At 45.0% G+C, this 19712-nt stretch overlaps 1 protein-coding gene across 9 annotated transcripts in view; it reads left to right on the top strand.

The window, feature by feature from the left end:
* The window catches only part of ARHGAP9 (Rho GTPase activating protein 9), a 281901-nt gene that overhangs the window by 146843 nt on the left and 115346 nt on the right, over positions 1–19712 (top strand). For 3 of the 9 annotated variants that reach the window (XM_063952389.1, XM_063952388.1, XM_063952376.1), the window contains exon 2: positions 603–778. The exons of 3 other annotated variants lie outside the window; for them this stretch is intronic. In XM_063952389.1, the coding sequence (XP_063808459.1) occupies positions 686–778 (93 nt within the window). In that variant the 5' untranslated portion in view covers positions 603–685. Of the gene's footprint in view, positions 1–88; positions 224–413; positions 779–19712 lie in introns of those variants that run through there. 3 more of the 9 variants (XM_063952390.1, XM_063952391.1, XM_063952383.1) reach the window with 3 other exon arrangements.

Here is a 19712-nt window from a genome sequence, read left to right on the forward strand (position 1 = left end):
ACCAGTGTCCCAGTTTAAAGGGATAGCATGGAAAGCCTATTTATTATTGCTCTCCAGAGATGTCCTTCTAGACATGGTTCTGTTTCTATTGTTTGGTTTCTGTATGATTGTAGTAACTGTCCAGCATTGCAGACTTTTCTCTTTGTAAAGCTCTATGATCAAGTCCAGCCACTTATGGATATATTTAACATCCTTCTGTAATTTACCATTGGGATAGCAAATGGTATAACTTGTTTTGTTTTTTTTCCACTTCTGATCGCAGCGGCAAAAGATTAGATTGCCATGTTGGGACTGTGCAATATGTTGGTAACCAGGGTTGTATATTGTGTTGGTCCTCTGTGTTATGTAAGACAACTTGATTTTGTAACAGAGCAGAGGGCCTATAATAACATTATTGTAGAAGGATGTGTCTTTATCCAGGTGAAAAAAAAAACCCAAACCTTTGCCCAGGCAGCAGAATGGTTACATAAATACATTGGATACAACAAATGTGAGATGGCACCATGCCCGACATGTCATATCTGATGTGACGCCATGCAATTAGAGTACTCACTAGCAGCTTTTACATTTGTAGAAATTTTCTTCCTCATTCTGATGTTCAGCAGTTCTGGCCCTTCCCTTTCTGCTCAGTGCTGAGCCTCTAACATCAGCTCCAATACCTGCACTTCCTCGTTACTCTGAGAACATGGAACAAGTTGTGTATAGATTAGGATCACAAGAGGATCCCGGTGAAGAAGAAGAATACCTACAAGTATTTTTTGACATGGGCTATGGATTTGTAAGTTATCAACTAAGCCTAAACCTGTTCTTTTCTTTTTCTTCCTGTGCTGTGCTAAGTACATGTGCATTTCATTTATATATTGTTTGTTTTTAAGGAATGATTAGATTTTGCAAATGACACAAAGTTCATTTAAATGTAAAATGAGGCAGGCTTATGGAAAGTGCATAGTATATAATATATTGTTTGTCTAGCAATCATGACAAAATTGTTGTAACCTGTTGATACTGTAACTATTCCTACTTCAAATAATAAATTTTGAGAGCTTTTACAAGTGTTCTAGGCACATTACAAGTATGATATAAGTATTACAAATCAGTTTATGGCAGGGTTAATCAGAAATGTTTCTTAAAGGGCCACGTACCTAGGTTTGCTGTCAGATAGACATCTGATGTAAATACTGAAAGTAAAGATGTTGTCCAGCTCACAAACTTGGCAGAAAGATTTACATGTGAAAAGCAAATTGCGCTATAAGCAGAAAACCAATGTTATAATGCATTTAAATGATAGGTGTGCCAATGCACTACTGTAGTATATGTATACATTAGAAAACACGCTGTCCCCTACACCTAGTTAGACTTCACAAATTAGTCTTTGTAGTGGTGGATCACTAGGGGTGAACCCTTTATGTACTGGGGAGCGATGTCTGGGGTAGTGTTGCACAGGTTATGCACTGTCATTGGCAATTGTGAGGTGTTAGGGCTGTGAGGACTTAAATGTTAGAACAGTGATGGCTAACCTTGACACTCCAGCTGTTGTTGAACTACACATCCCAGCATGCCCTGCTACAGTTTTGCTATTTGGACTTGCTAAAAATGATGCAGGGCATGCTGAGATGTGTAGTTCAACAACAGCTGGAGTGTCAAGGTTAGCCATCACTGTGTTAGAAGGTAGAGAAATATATGTGAGTAATGAAGGAAAAATGTGTACATTGGTCCAAAGCATTGTCCTGTCTACCTGTGAATTTGGTTTGTGGAGCAGTCACAGCTATTCCGCATTTCCTGAATAAGGTATCTGGATAATAGCTCGACATGGTAAAAAGATTGAGAGGTTGAAATGGTCGACATGACACTAGCGACACATGAAAAGATTGACGACTTTATTTTATTTTTTCATTTTTAGCACTCTTTCATACTTTACCACCCACATGGATTACTATTAGTAACCTGACCGAAGCAAGCCATGCTGGGGGACGTGATGCACTAATTGGGGGTCCACGTGCTGGAAGGGAAACTTTGACACCAAAAAAGCATCGAAAACTCATGTCAACCTTTTCATGTGTCGATCTTGTGCATGTCGACCATTTGGAGTTGACCTAGACATTGTGGACCTTTTGACTGTCGACCCTTCAATCCATAACCCCAGAATGAAGCTCTCTCTAGTAGTGATAGATCTGATTTGTGTTTCTTAAAAAACAGAAAACAAAACAAAAAACCCCCCACTAACGCTGGGTACACACTGCACGATGTGTGTACCCAGCAACAGTACAATACATCGCACCATCCTTACACACTGCACGATCAGGTATCGTTGCCCACCACATTTGAAATGCATGCTGTCATTCCCTGGCCATTGGGCATGCAGCACATCTGACAGGACGACCCAGGAAAGCATGATCGCTGGTACACACTAAAGGCCAGTACTCACTGGCCGATGGCAGAGAGATGTGTGCTGAGCGAACCGCTCAGCACACATCTCTCCTGGCGCTCAGCACAGCGCGATCTGTGCTGAGCGTGCGGGGGGAGACGGGGGGGCCGCTCACTTCACCCAGCAGTGTACATCCACAATATATGCCACTTTTACACATGTAATAAAGGGATTGGGTGAAAGCCGCAATGGTCTGGACTCCAGAATGCTGGACCGGGTTGGCTCCATACAGCGACTTTCGCCGCTGTGGAGCGCTCTGTACCCATCCATGTGTATGTGACAGCTGTCACACATCAAGCAGTGCAGTGAGATGTGCACAGAGAGCTCTACAGTGGCAGAAGTCCTGCAGGTAACTGGCCCGTACCAGCGTTCTGGAGTCCGGACTGTTCAGACGTTCACCTAATTCCTATAATAAAATGTCATTTGTGCTGAAAGCATACTTTATTTGCAGCTTAGTAAAGCAAAATACACTAGGCAATTAATCGGACGCGGATTGTAACGATATATCATCTACATCACGGGTACTCACGGAGCGATCGCTGCTTAAAATCTAAGCAATCTGACAATCTAGCAGCAGCGATAGCGATGCGCGGGGCTGCGCATCGCTATCGCTGAGGGGGCTACACACGGAGCGATCGTGCTTAAAATCTAAGCAATCTAGTCAGATTGCTTAGATTTTAAGCAGCGATCGCTCCGTGAGTACCCGTGATGTAGATGATATATTGTTACAATCCGCGTCCGATTAATTGCCTAGTGTAGCTTGCTTTACTAAGCTGCAAATAAAGTATGCTTTCAGCACAAATGACATTTTATTATAGGAATTAGGTGAACGTCTGAACAGTCCGGACTCCAGAACGCTGGAACGGGCCAGTTACCTGCAGGAATTCTGCCACGTGGAGCTCTCTGTGCACATCTCACTGCACTGCTTGATGTGTGACAGCTGTCACATACACATGGATGGGTACAGAGCGCTCCACAGCGGCGATAGTCGCTGTATGGAGCCAACCCAGTCCAGCATTCTGGAGTCCGGACCATTGCGGCTTTCACCCAATCCCTTTATTACATGTGTAAAAGTGGCATATATTGTGGATGTACACTTGGTGTGTTTACATGATCGAGTTTGCCATGTAGAATGGAGGTCTGGGGTTCATAGGGGCAGGTCCAGATTTCCCACAAGGCACCCTAGATGCCCTGTGGCTCCCAAGGGGCTCACTATGGGCCTCACAAAATCCAGCCTGTGCATGATCCATTATAAAGGCTTGCTTCTAGTTAAATGTTTAACAGGGGCTCAGTAATGAGGCTCAGACCAGTATTAATATCTGTTTCTGTGTGTGGTATTCAGCTGCTGACACCATAACGTAATTAATTCTGGCCCTGAGCTCCGTTACTGTGCCTCCGCAAAACATTCCTGGAGCAACACTGTGCGACCACTGCATGACATCATGATGTCATGCAGACACACACCGCACTCCTAGAGCTTCACTGTCTGCAGTACATCTGATGGCTTGCCCCCAGCTCTCTAGCCAGCATCGGCACAGCAGCAGTCACCACTGCTAGCACTGTGGTTGGATTGGACTACCGGAAATATAACATTTTCCTATTGGCCAGTTTCCCACAGAAAGATGGACATCATCGGGTAAATAAACTCTCCTCATAACTGCCGTTTGGAGAGATTCTGGGATGGGTCTACCTTACATATGGTCGCCGACTACTTGTGCCGCTTTGCCTGTGAGCTCAGTCTCACCTGAACCATTTTTTGTTTTTTGGGCACCCGTGATAGATGTGCACCACTGAAGGGGGCAGGTTATAAATGTGGTTGATATAGGTGCATTTGCTTATAATTAAATTTGCAGATTGTGAAAGACCTCTGTTGTCTGCTTATAGGAGCATATTTCGTATAACGTCATCAACTTCTCTGTATTTAGAGTCATTTGTTAATGAGGTTCTTTACCTTTTTTATATCAACTTTTATTTATTACCAGTTATTTATATAGTGCACACATATTCCGCAGCGCTTTACAGCTACTATTTGGACATTCACGTCAGTCCTTGCCCCAGTGGAGCTTACACTCTATATTCCCTATGTGCCAGTCCAACCCTGCTGTAGTGTCTGTGACTGGCAGGTAGGACTTCCAATAGGAAGTCACAGTGAAGCCAGTGCAGTCTCATGGACTGCATCTGTCTTCACTGACAGTGAGCTGGGTAGCGGATTTTACCTGGGGGGCTACAGTCCTGCAGCCCATAGGTAAAAACCGCCACTGATTGACATTATTATTACCTATTGAAAGGACCCCATGAGTACACACAAATCATAAAAAAATCATCTGGATTAGTATACCAGCAGTATTGTCTGGGTTTCTTTTAACATTCATTATTTGAATACTGTTCCTGGATTGACTATGTTCTTATCATTGTTTTTTTAATAATTATTGTTCATCTATTCCATTTATTACCTTACATCAGTGCTCCCTCAAATTCTTTGTTGTTGTGTATCTTTTGTAAGGGTCAGCACCCCACTTTCTGAGGTGAGGTGAGCAGCAGGTGTAAGTATATATATTAGTTTCATTGAGATTGGACACCTATACACTTCAGTGTTTGTTTCCTTTTCTTTGTGATATACAGTACTGTACTAATTTAAATGTATGGCTCCACATGTTTTGTTTCTTATATGGGTTACATAAACTGTGATGAATCTGATTTCCTATAGGCTATGTCTCTTCTCATAACGTATAATTATACTTGCTTGCCCTCCTGAAAGCTGCGGGAGACTCATGATTTTTTGGATAGTCTCTGGCAGCCCGGAAGGGTAGGTGGCTCTCCCACTTCCCGCCCGCTTCTTAGTGAAGCAGGCAGTATGGGGATAAAATCAATGCAATCGTGGCGACGGTGTGAAGTAAGCGGGGCTAAAAGATGCAAATTGTAATTTAGCCACGCCCACTGTGTCTTCCTGCAGCCAAAGATCAGGGGAGTAATTGGAAGCTGCTGCTTCCCTTCTCTCCACTGGGTACAGGTGCTGCCTAATAGGATTGCCCACCAGCCTGAGCTGGTGATTGCATTGCAGCAGCCTCGCCTCCCCTCCTCTCAATTGTCAAGATGAGGATGTGGCGCAGGTCATGGGCTCCAAGTGTATTTTTTTTTTATTGCATGTTCTTAGCTGTTTAAATTAATTTGACCTTCAGTGGTTTTCAGTGTCTATGATCTTGTTGCAGTATCGAATATATGACATTACTCTTTGAAACCACAGTATAGATTTTCCTAGTATTACCCAGATCAGAGCCATTGCATCAATGGTATTTACAGGAAACCATCTCGCAAACACACATTGACAGATAATTACTTGCAGTGTTCTATTTTTACTTTTACGTCTGATGTGTTTACAACCTGTTGCTTTCAAAGTTTATCTCAGCGTTGTATGACCAGCTTCATTGCTGTTAAATTCATACCATAAAGTAGATATTAAAATTAGAGATGAGCGGGTTCGGTTCCTCGGAATCCGAACCCCCCCGAACTTCAGCCTTTTTACACGGGTCCGAGGCAGACTCGGATCTTCCCGCCTTGCTCGGTTAACCCGAGCGCGCCCGAACGTCATCATCCCGCTGTCTGATTCTCGCGAGGCTCGTATTCTATCGCGAGACTCGGATTCTATATAAGGAGCCGCGCGTCGCCGCCATTTTCACACGTGCATTGAGATTGATAGGGAGAGGACGTGGCTGGCATCCTCTCCGTTAGAATAGATAGAGACACTTGAGTTGATTTACTACTAACTTAGTAATTTTGGGGAGCATTAGGAGTACTCAGAGTGCAGAGTTTTGCTGATAGTTACTAGTGACCACCACCAGTTTTATTTATTATTTAATATAATCCGTTCTCTGCCTGAAAAAAAACGATACACAGTCACATACCATATCTGTGCTCAGCCTCAGTGTGCTGCATGATAATATCATCTATGTATATCTGACTGTGCTGAGTGCTCACTGCTCACACAGCTGAATTGTGGGGGAGACTGGGGTGCAGTTATAGCAGGAGTACAGTGCACACTTTTGCTGCCAGTGTGACTGACCAGTGACCACCAGTATATTGTCTGCCTGAAAAAGTTAAACACTCCTGTGGTGTGTTTTTTTTATTTATTCTATAAACGCATTCTGCTGACAGTGTCCAGCAGGTCCGTCATTCATTATATTATATAAATATTTACCTGCAGTAGTGTTATATTTTTTTTGTTCATCTCTATCATCTTTATCATCTCTATATTAGCAGACGCAGTACGGTAGTCCACGGCTGTGGCTACCTCTGTGTCGTCAGTGCTCGTCCATAATTGTATACCTACCTGTGGTGGGTTTTTTTTTTCTATCTTCTTCATACTAGTAGTTTAGGAGTCTGCTGACAGTGTCCAGCAGGTCCGTCATTATATTATATATACCTGCAGTAGTGATATATATATATATATTTTTATATCATTATCATCTCTATACTAGCAGACGCAGTACGGTAGTCCACGGCTGTAGCTACCTCTGTGTCGTCAGTGCTCGTCCATAATTGTATACCTACCTGTGGTGGGTTTTTTTTTTCTATCTTCTTCATACTAGTAGTTTAGGAGTCTGCTGACAGTGTCCAGCAGGTCCGTCATTATATTATATATACCTGCAGTAGTGATATATATATATTTTTATATCATTATCATCTCTATACTAGCAGACGCAGTACGGTAGTCCACGGCTGTAGCTACCTCTGTGTCGTCAGTCACTCGTCATCCATAAGTATACTAGTATCCATCCATCTCCATTGTTTACCTGAGGTGCCTTTTAGTTGTGCCTATTAAAATATGGAGAACAAAAATGTTGAGGTTCCAAAAATAGGGAAAGATCAAGATCCACTTCCACCTCGTGCTGAAGCTGCTGCCACTAGTCATGGCCGAGACGATGAAATTCCATCAACGTCATCTGCCAAGGCCGATGCCCAATGTCATAGTCCAGAGCATGCAGAGCCGGCCATAGCTATAGGCAAACTAGGCAATTGCCTAGGGCATTTGATATGCCTAGGGGCATCTGCAGCTTCTGCTGATTAAAATGATATGCGGCATGCCTATATTCTGTATAGCATTTCATATGCAGATACAGCCACAGTCTCACACAGTATATAGGCATGCTGCATATCATTTTAATCAGCAGAATCTGCTTCTGCATCCTAGCCACATAGCAATGCAAATAAGATGCATTTCCATAAAAAAAGGTGCCCGACGTTAGCATTGAGGCAAGATTTATGAGGACACATCTGTATCCAAGCAGAGGCAGAGGTCACAGTGTTAGTGGAAGTGTGAGTGCTGTGTGCATGTGAGTGGGTTGGTTGTGCAGTAGTGTTCGGAATATGTGTAAGGAGCATTAAGTGTGTCATGTAAAAATGCATTAATAATGTGCAACACATGTGTAAGGGGCACTATGTGTGTCATTATGTGTATAAGGGCATTAATAATGTGTGGCATATGTGTAACAGGGTACTACTGTATATGTGTAATTATGTGTATAGGGGCACTAATAATGTGCAGCAAATGTGTAGGGGGCACTATGTGTCATTATGTGTATAAGGGCATTAATAATGTGCGGCATATATGTAAGGGACATTGGGGAAGATGTATTAACCTGGAGAAGGCATAAGGAAGTGATAAACCAGTGATATGTGCAAGGTGATAAAGCCACCAGCCAATCAGCTCCAATATGTAAATTAACAGTTAGGATCTGATTGGCTGGTGCCTTTATCACCTTGCACATATCACTGGTTTATCACTTCCTTATGCCTTCTCCAGGTTAATACATCTGCCCCATTATGTGTAAAAGGGCATTAATAAAGGTTGTCATAATGTGTAAGGCACATTATGTTTATAAGGACATTAATAATGTGTAAGGGGCATTACTGTGTGGAATTATGTGTATAAATGCATTACTAACATTATGTGTATAGGGTGCTCTACTATGTGGCGTTGCGTATAGAAAGGGCACTACTGTGTCATCTAATATGAATAAAGAGCAATAGGGTGTGGTGTAATGTGAATAAGGAGCAATTCAATGTGATGTTATGTGAATAAGGGGCTCTACTGTGAGGAGTAATGTTTATAAGGTAAAGTAATACTACTGTGGGATGTAATATGAATTATGGACACTATCGCATGATCAAATGTGAATAAAGTTGCAGTGCTGTGTGGCGTAATTGGAATTGGGGTTACTATTGTGTGGCCATGCCCCTTCCCAGCAAAAACACACCCTTTTTGCGCTGTGCGCCAAATGTGCGAACTGTTCCTATTTAAAATATAGGGGGTACAAACACCAAAATAAGGACTGCTATGGGTGAGGGGTGATGGTGCTGGAAAAGAGGTGCAACCAGTGGTGGTGCTAGGGGGCACCAGCCAAAATCTTGCCTAGGGCATCATATTGGTTAGGGCCGGCCCTGAGAGCATGTAAAATCCAAAACACAAAATATCAGTAAAAAAAGGACTCAAAAATCTAAAATAAAATCGTCGTCGGAGAAGCGTAAACTTGCCAATATGCCATTTACCACACAGAGTGGCAAGGAACGGCTGAGGCCCTGGCCTATGTTCATGGCTAGTGGTTCAGCTTCACATGAGGATGGAAGCACTCAGCCTCTTGCTAGAAAAATGAAAAGACTTAAGCTGGCAAAAGCACAGCAAAGAACTGTGCATTCTTTGAAATCACAAATCCACAAGGAGAGTCCAATTGTGTTGGTTGCGATGCCTGACCTTCCCAACACTGGACGTGAAGAGCATGCGCCTTCCACCATTTGCACGCCCCCTGCAATTGCTGGAAGGAGCACCCGCAGTCCAGTTCCTGATAGTCAGATTGAAGATGTCAGTGTTGAAGTACACCAGGATGAGGAGGATATGGGTGTTGCTGGCGCTGGGGAGGAAATTGACAAGGAGGATTCTGATGGTGAGGTGGTTTGTTTAAGTCAGGCACCCGGGGAGACACCTGTTGTCCGTGGGAGGAATATGGCCATTGACATGCCTGGTGAAAATACCAAAAAAATCAGCTCTTCGGTGTGGAAGTATTTCAACAGAAATGCGGACAACAGGTGTCAAGCCGTGTGTTGCCTTTGTCAAGCTGTAATAAGTAGGGGTAAGGACGTTAACCACCTCGGAACATCCTCCCTTATACGTCACCTGCAGCGCATTCATCATAAGTCAGTGACAAGTTCAAAAACTTTGGGCGACAGCGGAAGCAGTCCACTGACCAGTAAATCCCTTCCTCTTGTAACCAAGCTCACGCAAACCACCCCACCAACTCCCTCAGTGTCAATTTCCTCCTTCCCCAGGAATGCCAATAGTCCTGCAGGCCATGTCACTGGCAATTCTGACGAGTCCTCTCCTGCCTGGGATTCCTCCGATGCATCCTTGAGTGTAACGCCTACTGCTGCTGGTGCTGCTGTTGTTGCTGCTGGGAGTCGATGGTCATCCCAGAGGGGAAGTCGTAAGACCACTTTTACTACTTCCAGTAAGCAATTGACTGTCCAACAGTCCTTTGCGAGGAAGATGAAATATCACAGCAGTCATCCTGCTGCAAAGCGGATAACTGAGGCCTTGGCATCCTGGGCGGTGAGAAACGTGGTTCCGGTATCCATCATTACTGCAGAGACAACTATAGACTTGTTTGAGGTACTGTGTCCCCGGTACCAAATACCATCTAGGTTCCATTTCTCTAGGCAGGCGATACCGAAAATGTACACAGACCTCAGAAAAAGACTCACCAGTGTCCTAAAAAATGCAGTTGTACCCAATGTCCACTTAACCACGGACATGTGGACAAGTGGAGCAGGGCAGACTCAGGACTATATGACTGTGACAGCCCACTGGGTAGATGTATTGACTCCCGCCGCAAGAACAGCAGCGGCGGCACCAGTAGCAGCATCTCGCAAACGCCAACTCTTTCCTAGGCAGGCTACGCTTTGTATCACCGCTTTCCAGAATACGCACACAGCTGAAAACCTCTTACGGCAACTGAGGAAGATCATCGCAGAATGGCTTACCCCAATTGGACTCTCCTGTGGATTTGTGGCATCGGACAACGCCAGCAATATTGTGTGTGCATTAAATCTGGGCAAATTCCAGCACGTCCCATGTTTTGCACATACCTTGAATTTGGTGGTGCAGAATTATTAAAAAAACAACAGGGGCGTGCAAGAGATGCTGTCGGTGGCCAGAAGAATTGTGGGACACTTTCGGCGTACAGGCACCACGTACAGAAGACTGGAGCAACACCAAAAACGCCTGAACCTGCCCTACCATCATCTGAAGCAAGAAGTGGTAACAAGGTGGAATTCAACCCTCTATATGCTTCAGAGGTTGGAGGAGCAGCAAAAGGCCATTCAAGCCTATACAACTGACCACGATATAGGAGGTGGAATGCACCTGTCTCAAGCGCAGTGGAGAATGATTTCAACGTTGTGCAAGGTTCTGCAACCTTTTGAACTTGCCAAAAGGTTGCAGAAATCACAAATCCACAAGGAGAGTCCAATTGTGTCGGTTGCGATGCCTGACCTTCCCAACACTTGACGTGAAGAGCATGCGCCTTCCACCATTTGCACGCCCCCTGCAAGTGCTGGAAGGAGCACCCGCAGTCCAGTTCCTGATAGTCAGATTGAAGATGTCAGTGTTGAAGTACACCAGGATGAGGAGGATATGGGTGTTGCTGGCGCTGGGGAGGAAATTGACAAGGAGGATTCTGATGGTGAGGTGGTTTGTTTAAGTCAGGCACCCGGGGAGACACCTGTTGTCCGTGGGAGGAATATGGCCATTGACATGCCTGGTGAAAATACCAAAAAAATCAGCTCTTCGGTGTGGAAGTATTTCAACAGAAATGCGGACAACAGGTGTCAAGCCGTGTGTTGCCTTTGTCAAGCTGTAATAAGTAGGGGTAAGGACGTTAACCACCTCGGAACATCCTCCCTTATACGTCACCTGCAGCGCATTCATCATAAGTCAGTGACGAGTTCAAAAACTTTGGGCGACAGCGGAAGCAGTCCACTGACCAGTAAATCCCTTCCTCTTGTAACCAAGCTCACGCAAACCACCCCACCAACTCCCTCAGTGTCAATTTCCTCCTTCCCCAGGAATGCCAATAGTCCTGCAGGCCATGTCACTGGCAATTCTGACGAGTCCTCTCCTGCCTGGGATTCCTCCGATGCATCCTTGAGTGTAACGCCTACTGCTGCTGGTGCTGCTGTTGTTGCTGCTGGGAGTCGATGGTCATCCCAGAGGGGAAGTCGTAAGACCACTTTTACTACTTCCAGTAAGCAATTGATTGTCCAACAGTCCTTTGCGAGGAAGATGAAATATCACAGCAGTCATCCTGCTGCAAAGCGGATAACTGAGGCCTTGGCATCCTGGGCGGTGAGAAACGTGGTTCCGGTATCCATCATTACTGCAGAGACAACTATAGACTTGTTTGAGGTACTGTGTCCCCGGTACCAAATACCATCTAGGTTCCATTTCTCTAGGCAGGCGATACCGAAAATGTACACAGACCTCAGAAAAAGACTCACCAGTGTCCTAAAAAATGCAGTTGTACCCAATGTCCACTTAACCACGGACATGTGGACAAGTGGAGCAGGGCAGACTCAGGACTATGTGACTGTGACAGCCCACTGGGTAGATGTATTGACTCCCGCCGCAAGAACAGCAGCGGCGGCACCAGTAGCAGCATCTCGCAAACGCCAACTCTTTCCTAGGCAGGCTACGCTTTGTATCACCGCTTTCCAGAATACGCACACAGCTGAAAACCTCTTACGGAAACTGAGGAAGATCATCGCAGAATGGCTTACCCCAATTGGACTCTCCTGTGGATTTGTGGCATCGGACAACGCCAGCAATATTGTGTGTGCATTAAATCTGGGCAAATTCCAGCACGTCCCATGTTTTGCACATACCTTGAATTTGGTGGTGCAGAATTATTTAAAAAACGACAGGGGCGTGCAAGAGATGCTGTCGGTGGCCAGAAGAATTGCGGGACACTTTCGGCGTACAGGCACCACGTACAGAAGACTGGAGCAACACCAAAAACGCCTGAACCTGCCCTACCATCATCTGAAGCAAGAAGTGGTAACAAGGTGGAATTCAACCCTCTATATGCTTCAGAGGTTGGAGGAGCAGCAAAAGGCCATTCAAGCCTATACAACTGACCACGATATAGGAGGTGGAATGCACCTGTCTCAAGCGCAGTGGAGAATGATTTCAACGTTGTGCAAGGTTCTGCAACCTTTTGAACTTGCCACACGTGAAGTCAGTTCAGACACTGCCAGCCTGAGTCAGGTCATTCCCCTCATCAGGCTTTTGCAGAAGAAGCTGGAGACATTGAAGGAGGAGCTAACACTGAGCGATTCCGCTAGGCATGTGGGACTTGTGGATGGAGCCCTTAATTCGCTTAACAAGGATTCACGGGTGGTCAATCTGTTGAAATCAGAGCACTACATTTTGGCCACCGTGCTCGATCCTAGATTTAAAACCTACGTTGTATCTCTTTCCGGCAGACACAAGTCTGCAGGGGTTTAAAGAACTGCTGGTGAGAAAATTGTCAAGTCAAGCGGAACGCGACCTGTCAACATTTCCTCCTTCACATTCTCCCGCAACTGGGGGTGCGAGGAAAAGGCTCAGAATTCCGAGCCCACCCGCTGGCGGTGATGCAGGGCAGTCTGGAGCGACTGCTGATGCTGACATCTGGTCCGGACTGAAGGACCTGCCAACGATTACGGACATGTCGTCTACTGTCGCTGCATATGATTCTCTCACCATTGAAAGAATGGTGGAGGATTATATGAGTGACCGCATCCAAGTAGGCACGTCAGACAGTCCGTACATATACTGGCAGGAAAAAGAGGCAATTTGGAGGCCCTTGCACAAACTGGCTTTATTCTACCTAAGTTGCCCTCCCACGGTGATGAATCGGAGGATGATGATGAGGTGGACATCTTGCCTCTGTAGAGCCAGTTTGTGCAAGGAGAGATTAATTGCTTCTTTTTTGGTGGGGGTCCAAACCAACCCGTCATTTCAGTCACAGTCGTGTGGCAGACCCTGTCACTGAAATGATGGGTTGGTTAAAGTGTGCATGTCCTGTTTATACAACATAAGGGTGGGTGGGAGGGCCCAAGGACAATTCCATCTTGCACCTCCTTTTTTCTTTCATTTTTCTTTGCGTCATGTGCTGTTTGGGGAGTATTTTTTGGAAGGGCCATCCTGCGTGACACTGCAGTGCCACTCCTAGATGGGCCAGGTGTTTGTGTCGGCCACTAGGGTCACTTATCTTAGTCACACAGCTACCTCATTGCGCCTCTTTTTTTTTTCTTCTTTGCGTCATGTGCTGTTTGGGGAGTATTTTTTGGAAGGGCCATCCGGCCTGACACTGCAGTGCCACTCCTAGATGGGCCAGGTGTTTGTGTCGGCCACTAGGGTCGCTTAGCTTACTCACACAGCTACCTCATTGCGCCTCTTTTTTTCTTTGCGTCATGTGCTGTTTGGGGAGTGTTTTTTGGAAGGGCCATCCTGCGTGACACTGCAGTGCCACTCCTAGATGGGCCAGGTGTTTGTGTCGGCCACTTGGGTCGCTGAGCTTAGTCATCCAGCGACCTCGGTGCAAATTTTAGGACTAAAAATAATATTGTGAGGTGTTCAGAATAGACTGAAAATGAGTGGAAATTATGGTTATTGAGGTTAATAATACTTTGGGATCAAAATGACCCCCAAATTCTATGATTTAAGCTGTTTTTTAGGGTTTTTTGAAAAAAACACCCGAATCCAAAACACACCCGAATCCGACAAAAAAAATTCGGTGAGGTTTTGCCAAAACGCGTTCGAACCCAAAACACGGCCACGGAACCGAACCCAAAACCAAAACACAAAACCCGAAAAATTTCCGGTGCACATCTCTAATTAAAATATGTAAACTGTATGGAGTAGTAGTATATTTGACACATAGTGTAATCCAAATCTATACATAAAGACAGCTGTCTGTTGTAGAGATGAGCGGGTTCGGTTTTATTCACATTTACTCGGATCTAAAGACGGCATCTTATTGGCTCACGGATGTCACATGTTTTGGGTAGCCAATAAGAAAAATCCAGATAAAACTGAACTGGCGTTAATCCCGATCTAGTCTGTTGTAGGGGTTATTGGCTTGTCCCAATGAGCTAAAGTGCTTAGTATCTACCGCCATGGCATGCGAGAGAGTTCTTGGCATTATTAGTGGGATGTCCTAGTGGGGCAATTTATTATGCAGTGTAGGACCAGCTGATCAGAGACGTCTTGATGTGGCTGGTGGCTTATCATATATTTGCAAATGTTTGTAACTCACTCCTGCTTTTTATTATTATGTAGGGTGAAAGTCTCTTTAGCTGGTAGCTGGTCCATTTCAGTATGCTGGGAGAATTTTTATCTTTTTTTTTTTTTTTTTTTTTTTTCTAGTTTAGATTTAACTACTCTTTCGCAAACATGTCTGAGCCAATAAATTGATTGAGCAGCTTCCACTCTGTATATCACTGTGTTTGTTTATAAAGGCATGTATAGGGTCAGTAGCTGAAGAAAATGCTGATTGCATTGCCATATAGGAGAATCTTGGGGTTCCTTCAGGTGACTTGGCTGTCATTTTAGCAACACATGAATATATGACCCATATTGAGACTATTATTTAGTGTAGGACCACCTGAGAAGAGACGCATTGACGTGGTTGGTGACTTACACAAATTTGCAAATATAGGGTAAGTCCTCTGCATTTTATTCTTTTCTAGGAAGCAAGTCTCTCTTTGTTGGCCCATTGCAGGGTGCTGGGGGAATTTGTCTTTTTTTTTTCTTTTTCTTTTTCTTTTTCTTTCTTGTCTAGATTAACACCTGCCTTTCAAGCACCTGTGATAGGCCAATAAATTGTTTTAGCAGCTTCCATTCTGTGTATCCGTCTGATGTCACACAGGCACTTTCAGCGCTAAGAGGAAACTTTGACAACAATTGAAGTATATATATATATATATATATATATATATATATATATAATATAATATATATATATATATATATATATATATATATAAATAATACCACATTTAGTTATATGCCATTTAAGATTACCACACTTGTAAATAATTTTATTTTTGGTCACGTGGATCTAAATAAAATTGATATAATTTTAATCTACACATACCATACACACAAACCTCAAATAAAATAAATATAAACTGATGGGAATAAGTACAAGATTAGTAAATGCAATATAATAAATATATTTTAATTTAGCATTAGGTCCAATAATGCACATACACTACTTTCAAGACTGGCATCTTTCCATATAGACAAATAATATAATTCATAAACACTCTGTGGCTCCCATGCTGACACTGAAATAAAAGGTAAACGTTCCTCCTCTGTCACACATGGATGCCAACGCTCAGAAAACATCTGCAGCATCTTCAGAGCTTATTCACTCCCATGTAACAAGAGAGGAGCATTCCAATTTCACTGCTGCGTTTCACCACTGGTGTGAGGAAGAATGAGTGCTTGAGCCAGGTGCACTAGAGTTTAGTGCATCAATGTGTCAGCACCATAACTTCCTGTGTTATTCTTCCAGTTCCCTGCTGTGTTATTGCTGCAGGAGCCTAAAGTGTTGTCTCATATACCTGAAAGCTCAAGCCTACATATGCAATGTTTTCTGTGTTGCACCCATGTTTTTATTTTAATTTAATGTTTAAATGCCTTTTACGGAGTCCCAAGTCGACGCTACAGCCCGGACAAAAATAAGAATTTACTTACCGATAATTCTATTTCTCATAGTCCGTAGTGGATGCTGGGGACTCCGTAAGGACCATGGGGAATAGCGGCTCCGCAGGAGACTGGGCACATCTAAAGAAAGCTTTAGGACTAACTGGTGTGCACTGGCTCCTCCCCCTATGACCCTCCTCCAAGCCTCAGTTAGGATACTGTGCCCGGACGAGCGTACACAATAAGGAAGGATTTTGAATCCCGGGTAAGACTCATACCAGCCACACCAATCACACCGTATAACTTGTGATCTGAACCCAGTTAACAGTATGATAACAGAGGAGTGTCACAACTGAGGGCCTGAGCTGACGGGAGGCAGCCTCAGTTGTAGGGGCTGAGATGTACCGGAACCTGGGAGGTTGTATCAGACCCCTGCACATGTAAGTAACATGAATAATAACTGCCCGAAGGCGTGACCACGACAACTTAGATAAAAGTCAATGATGTTTATTATGACAACTCCGCAACACAGCAGCAGTAAAAGAAAACGTAAAAGTCAGCAAATAATAAATACAGTTCCTGGGTACTACAGGATGGCAGGAGCCACAGGGCACTGGTAGTGTGAGATAGTTCTTATGATCTTCTAGATGGAAAGTCCTTACCAGGCCCGACTGTAGCAATGGAGGTAACCCAGGATTGTGCCAGCTGGTGTTCCAGGAGAAGCTGGGTTGCTGAAGGTAAAACAGCTGCTGTGGATACTGGCTGGAACCAGACTGTTGTTAGCACGGAGTGGATACTGGCTGGAACCAGTTAAATAATAAATGAACTTGGGAGCGATGAAATATGAACTGGAATGTAGAACTTGAGAGCGGAGAAATAATAATACCGGTGGAGAGTGGTAAAGTGTAGAAAGGACACCGGCCCTTTAAGGGAAGCTGTACTCTGCTGGAAGCTGAGCTGGAAGCAGGTAATGTTGTAGCTGGAAACAGATGAATCCACAATGGATTGGAGAGTCAGGCTACACCGCAGGTGGAATGCTGGTGCGGGTCTCTATGGTGGAAGTCTTGAGACAGGAGCTGGAACCTGGAAGACAATCACAGGAGAGAGACAAACAGGAACTAGGTTTGACAACCAAAGCACTGACGCCTTCCTTGCTCAGGCACAGTGTATTTATACCTGCAGCAAGGAAGGGATTGGCTAGGCAATTATGCAGATTAACAATACTGACAACAGATTGGAGGAAATGATCAGCTGACAGAATCCAAGATGGCTGCGCCCATGCAGACACTTGGAGGGAAGTTTGGTTTGTAATCCATGTGGTAATGAAAACAGTAATGGCGGCGCCGGCCACTGGAGACAGGAGACGCCAGGCTGACAAGTGCACATCCAACCACGCGGACACAGCGGAGGCCGCGGCTGACGTAATCGCCACTCTGACACTCTGCATGCAGAAGCTCAGGGACGGCGGCGGAGGCCGCGGGAGACGCCATGCCAGATGTAATAAGGCGTTACTGTGACAGCGTCTCAGAGAGACAGGAGAGGATGCAGGAATGTGAACATTAGGATAACAGATGGGATCCGGTCCTGGAGCGCTGAGCCAGCCTTAGGAGGCATCTGATGGGTAAGAAATGGCGTCCAGATACCCGGATCGTGACAGCACCCCCCCCTTTAGGAGTGGCCCCAGGACACTTCTTTGGCTTTTGAGGAAACTTGGAATGGAATCTCCGGACCAAGGCAGGAGCATGGACATCAGAAGCATTGGTCCATGAACGTTCCTCAGGGCCGTAACCCTTCCAGTCAATAAGATACTGTAGTTGACCGTAACGGTGACGTGAGTCCAGGATCTTGGCCACTTCATACTCAACGCCTCGTTGAGTTTGGACTTTCGGAGTTGGAGGAAGTGAGGAATGAAACCGATTCAAGATCAGCGGTTTCAACAGGGAAACATGGAATGTCCTGGGTATTTTTAAGAAGGGAGGCAACTGAAGTCTGTAAGCAACAGGATTGATGACTTGTTCAATCTTGAAAGGACCGATATAGCGAGGTGCAAACTTCATACTGGGAACTCTTAACCTCAAATTCTTCGTGGATAACCATACCCGATCACCCACCTTGAGAGCAGGAACTGCTCGACGCTTCTTATCCGCAAACTTCTTGTACCTGAACGATGCCTTGAGCAGAGCTGATCGTACGCTCTTCCAGATATTGGCAAACTGATGCAAGGTGATATCCACTGCGGGAACAGAAGTTGCTGGAAGCGGTTGGAACTCAGGGACTTTAGGGTGGAATCCAAAGTTAGTGAAGAATGGTGTTGAAGCAGATGAAGAATGATACTGGTTGTTATGACAGAACTCGGCCCAGGGAAGTAATTGAACCCAGTCATCTTGAGAGGAGGACACATAGATGCGGAGGAAGGCCTCCAAGTCCTGATTCACCCTCTCGGTTTGACCATTGGTCTGAGGATGGTAAGCCGTGGAAAACTTTAGCTTGACTTGGAGGACTTGACATAAACTTCGCCAGAATTTGGCTGTGAATTGAACTCCTCGATCTGAGATTTCTTCAGGAAGACCGTGGAGTTGGAAGATCTCTTGTATGAATACTTGAGCCAACTTGGAAGCTGACGGAAGACCGGTGAGAGGAATGAAGTGTGCCATCTTGGTGAACCGGTCAACTACCCAGATGGTATTGAACTTGTTGCACATGGGTAAGTCTGTAATGAAATCCATCGACAAGTGGGTCCATGGTCGACGGGGAACGGATAGTGGAACCAGTTGCCCCGCAGGCGACTGGCGGGATACTTTATGTTGGGCACACTTTGGGCAAGATGCAATAAACTCCAAGACGTCCTTTTTCATAGTTGGCCACCAATAGGACCTAGAGATAAACTCCAGGGTTTTTTGGATACCTGTATGTCCGGCAAAACGGGAAGCATGGGCCCAATGCATGAGCTTCTTCCTTAGCATCGGCTTCACAAAACTTTTCCCTGATGGGGGCGTAGAGTCCATCCCTACCGTGGAGAATGCCAACGGATTTATAATAGGATGCTTGTCTGAAGAATCTGACTAATTTTCTTGCTCCCATGAGCGGGAAAGGGCATCGGCCTTGCGATTCTGAGAGCCCGGACAGAACTGGAGTTTAAAGTCGAACCTGGAAAAGAAAAGTGCCCATCTGGCCTGACGAGGGTTGAGACATTGTGCGCCCTTCAGGTATAAAAGGTTCTTGTGGTCTGTAAGTATGGTGATTAAATGAGAAGCTCCCTCCAACAGATACCTCCACTCTTCTAGAGCGAGCTTGATGGCTAGCAACTCCTGGTCGCCAATGGCATAGTTGCGCTCAGCTGGGGAGAACTTCCGGGAGAAGAAACTGCAAGGATGTAAATGGCCATCTTTAGCCCTCTGAGATAACACCGCTCCTACTCCAACGGAGGAGGCATCCACCTCTAGGATGAAAGGAGAGTCGATGTCAGGCTGTTTCAGGACAGGCGCAGAGATGAACCTCTGTTTTAAAAGATGAAAAGCTTGCATGGCTTCTTCAGACCACTTGGAC

This window comes from Pseudophryne corroboree, chromosome 2 (genome assembly GCF_028390025.1).
Source record: "Pseudophryne corroboree isolate aPseCor3 chromosome 2, aPseCor3.hap2, whole genome shotgun sequence".
NCBI classification, from domain to species: Eukaryota; Metazoa; Chordata; class Amphibia; order Anura; family Myobatrachidae; genus Pseudophryne; species Pseudophryne corroboree.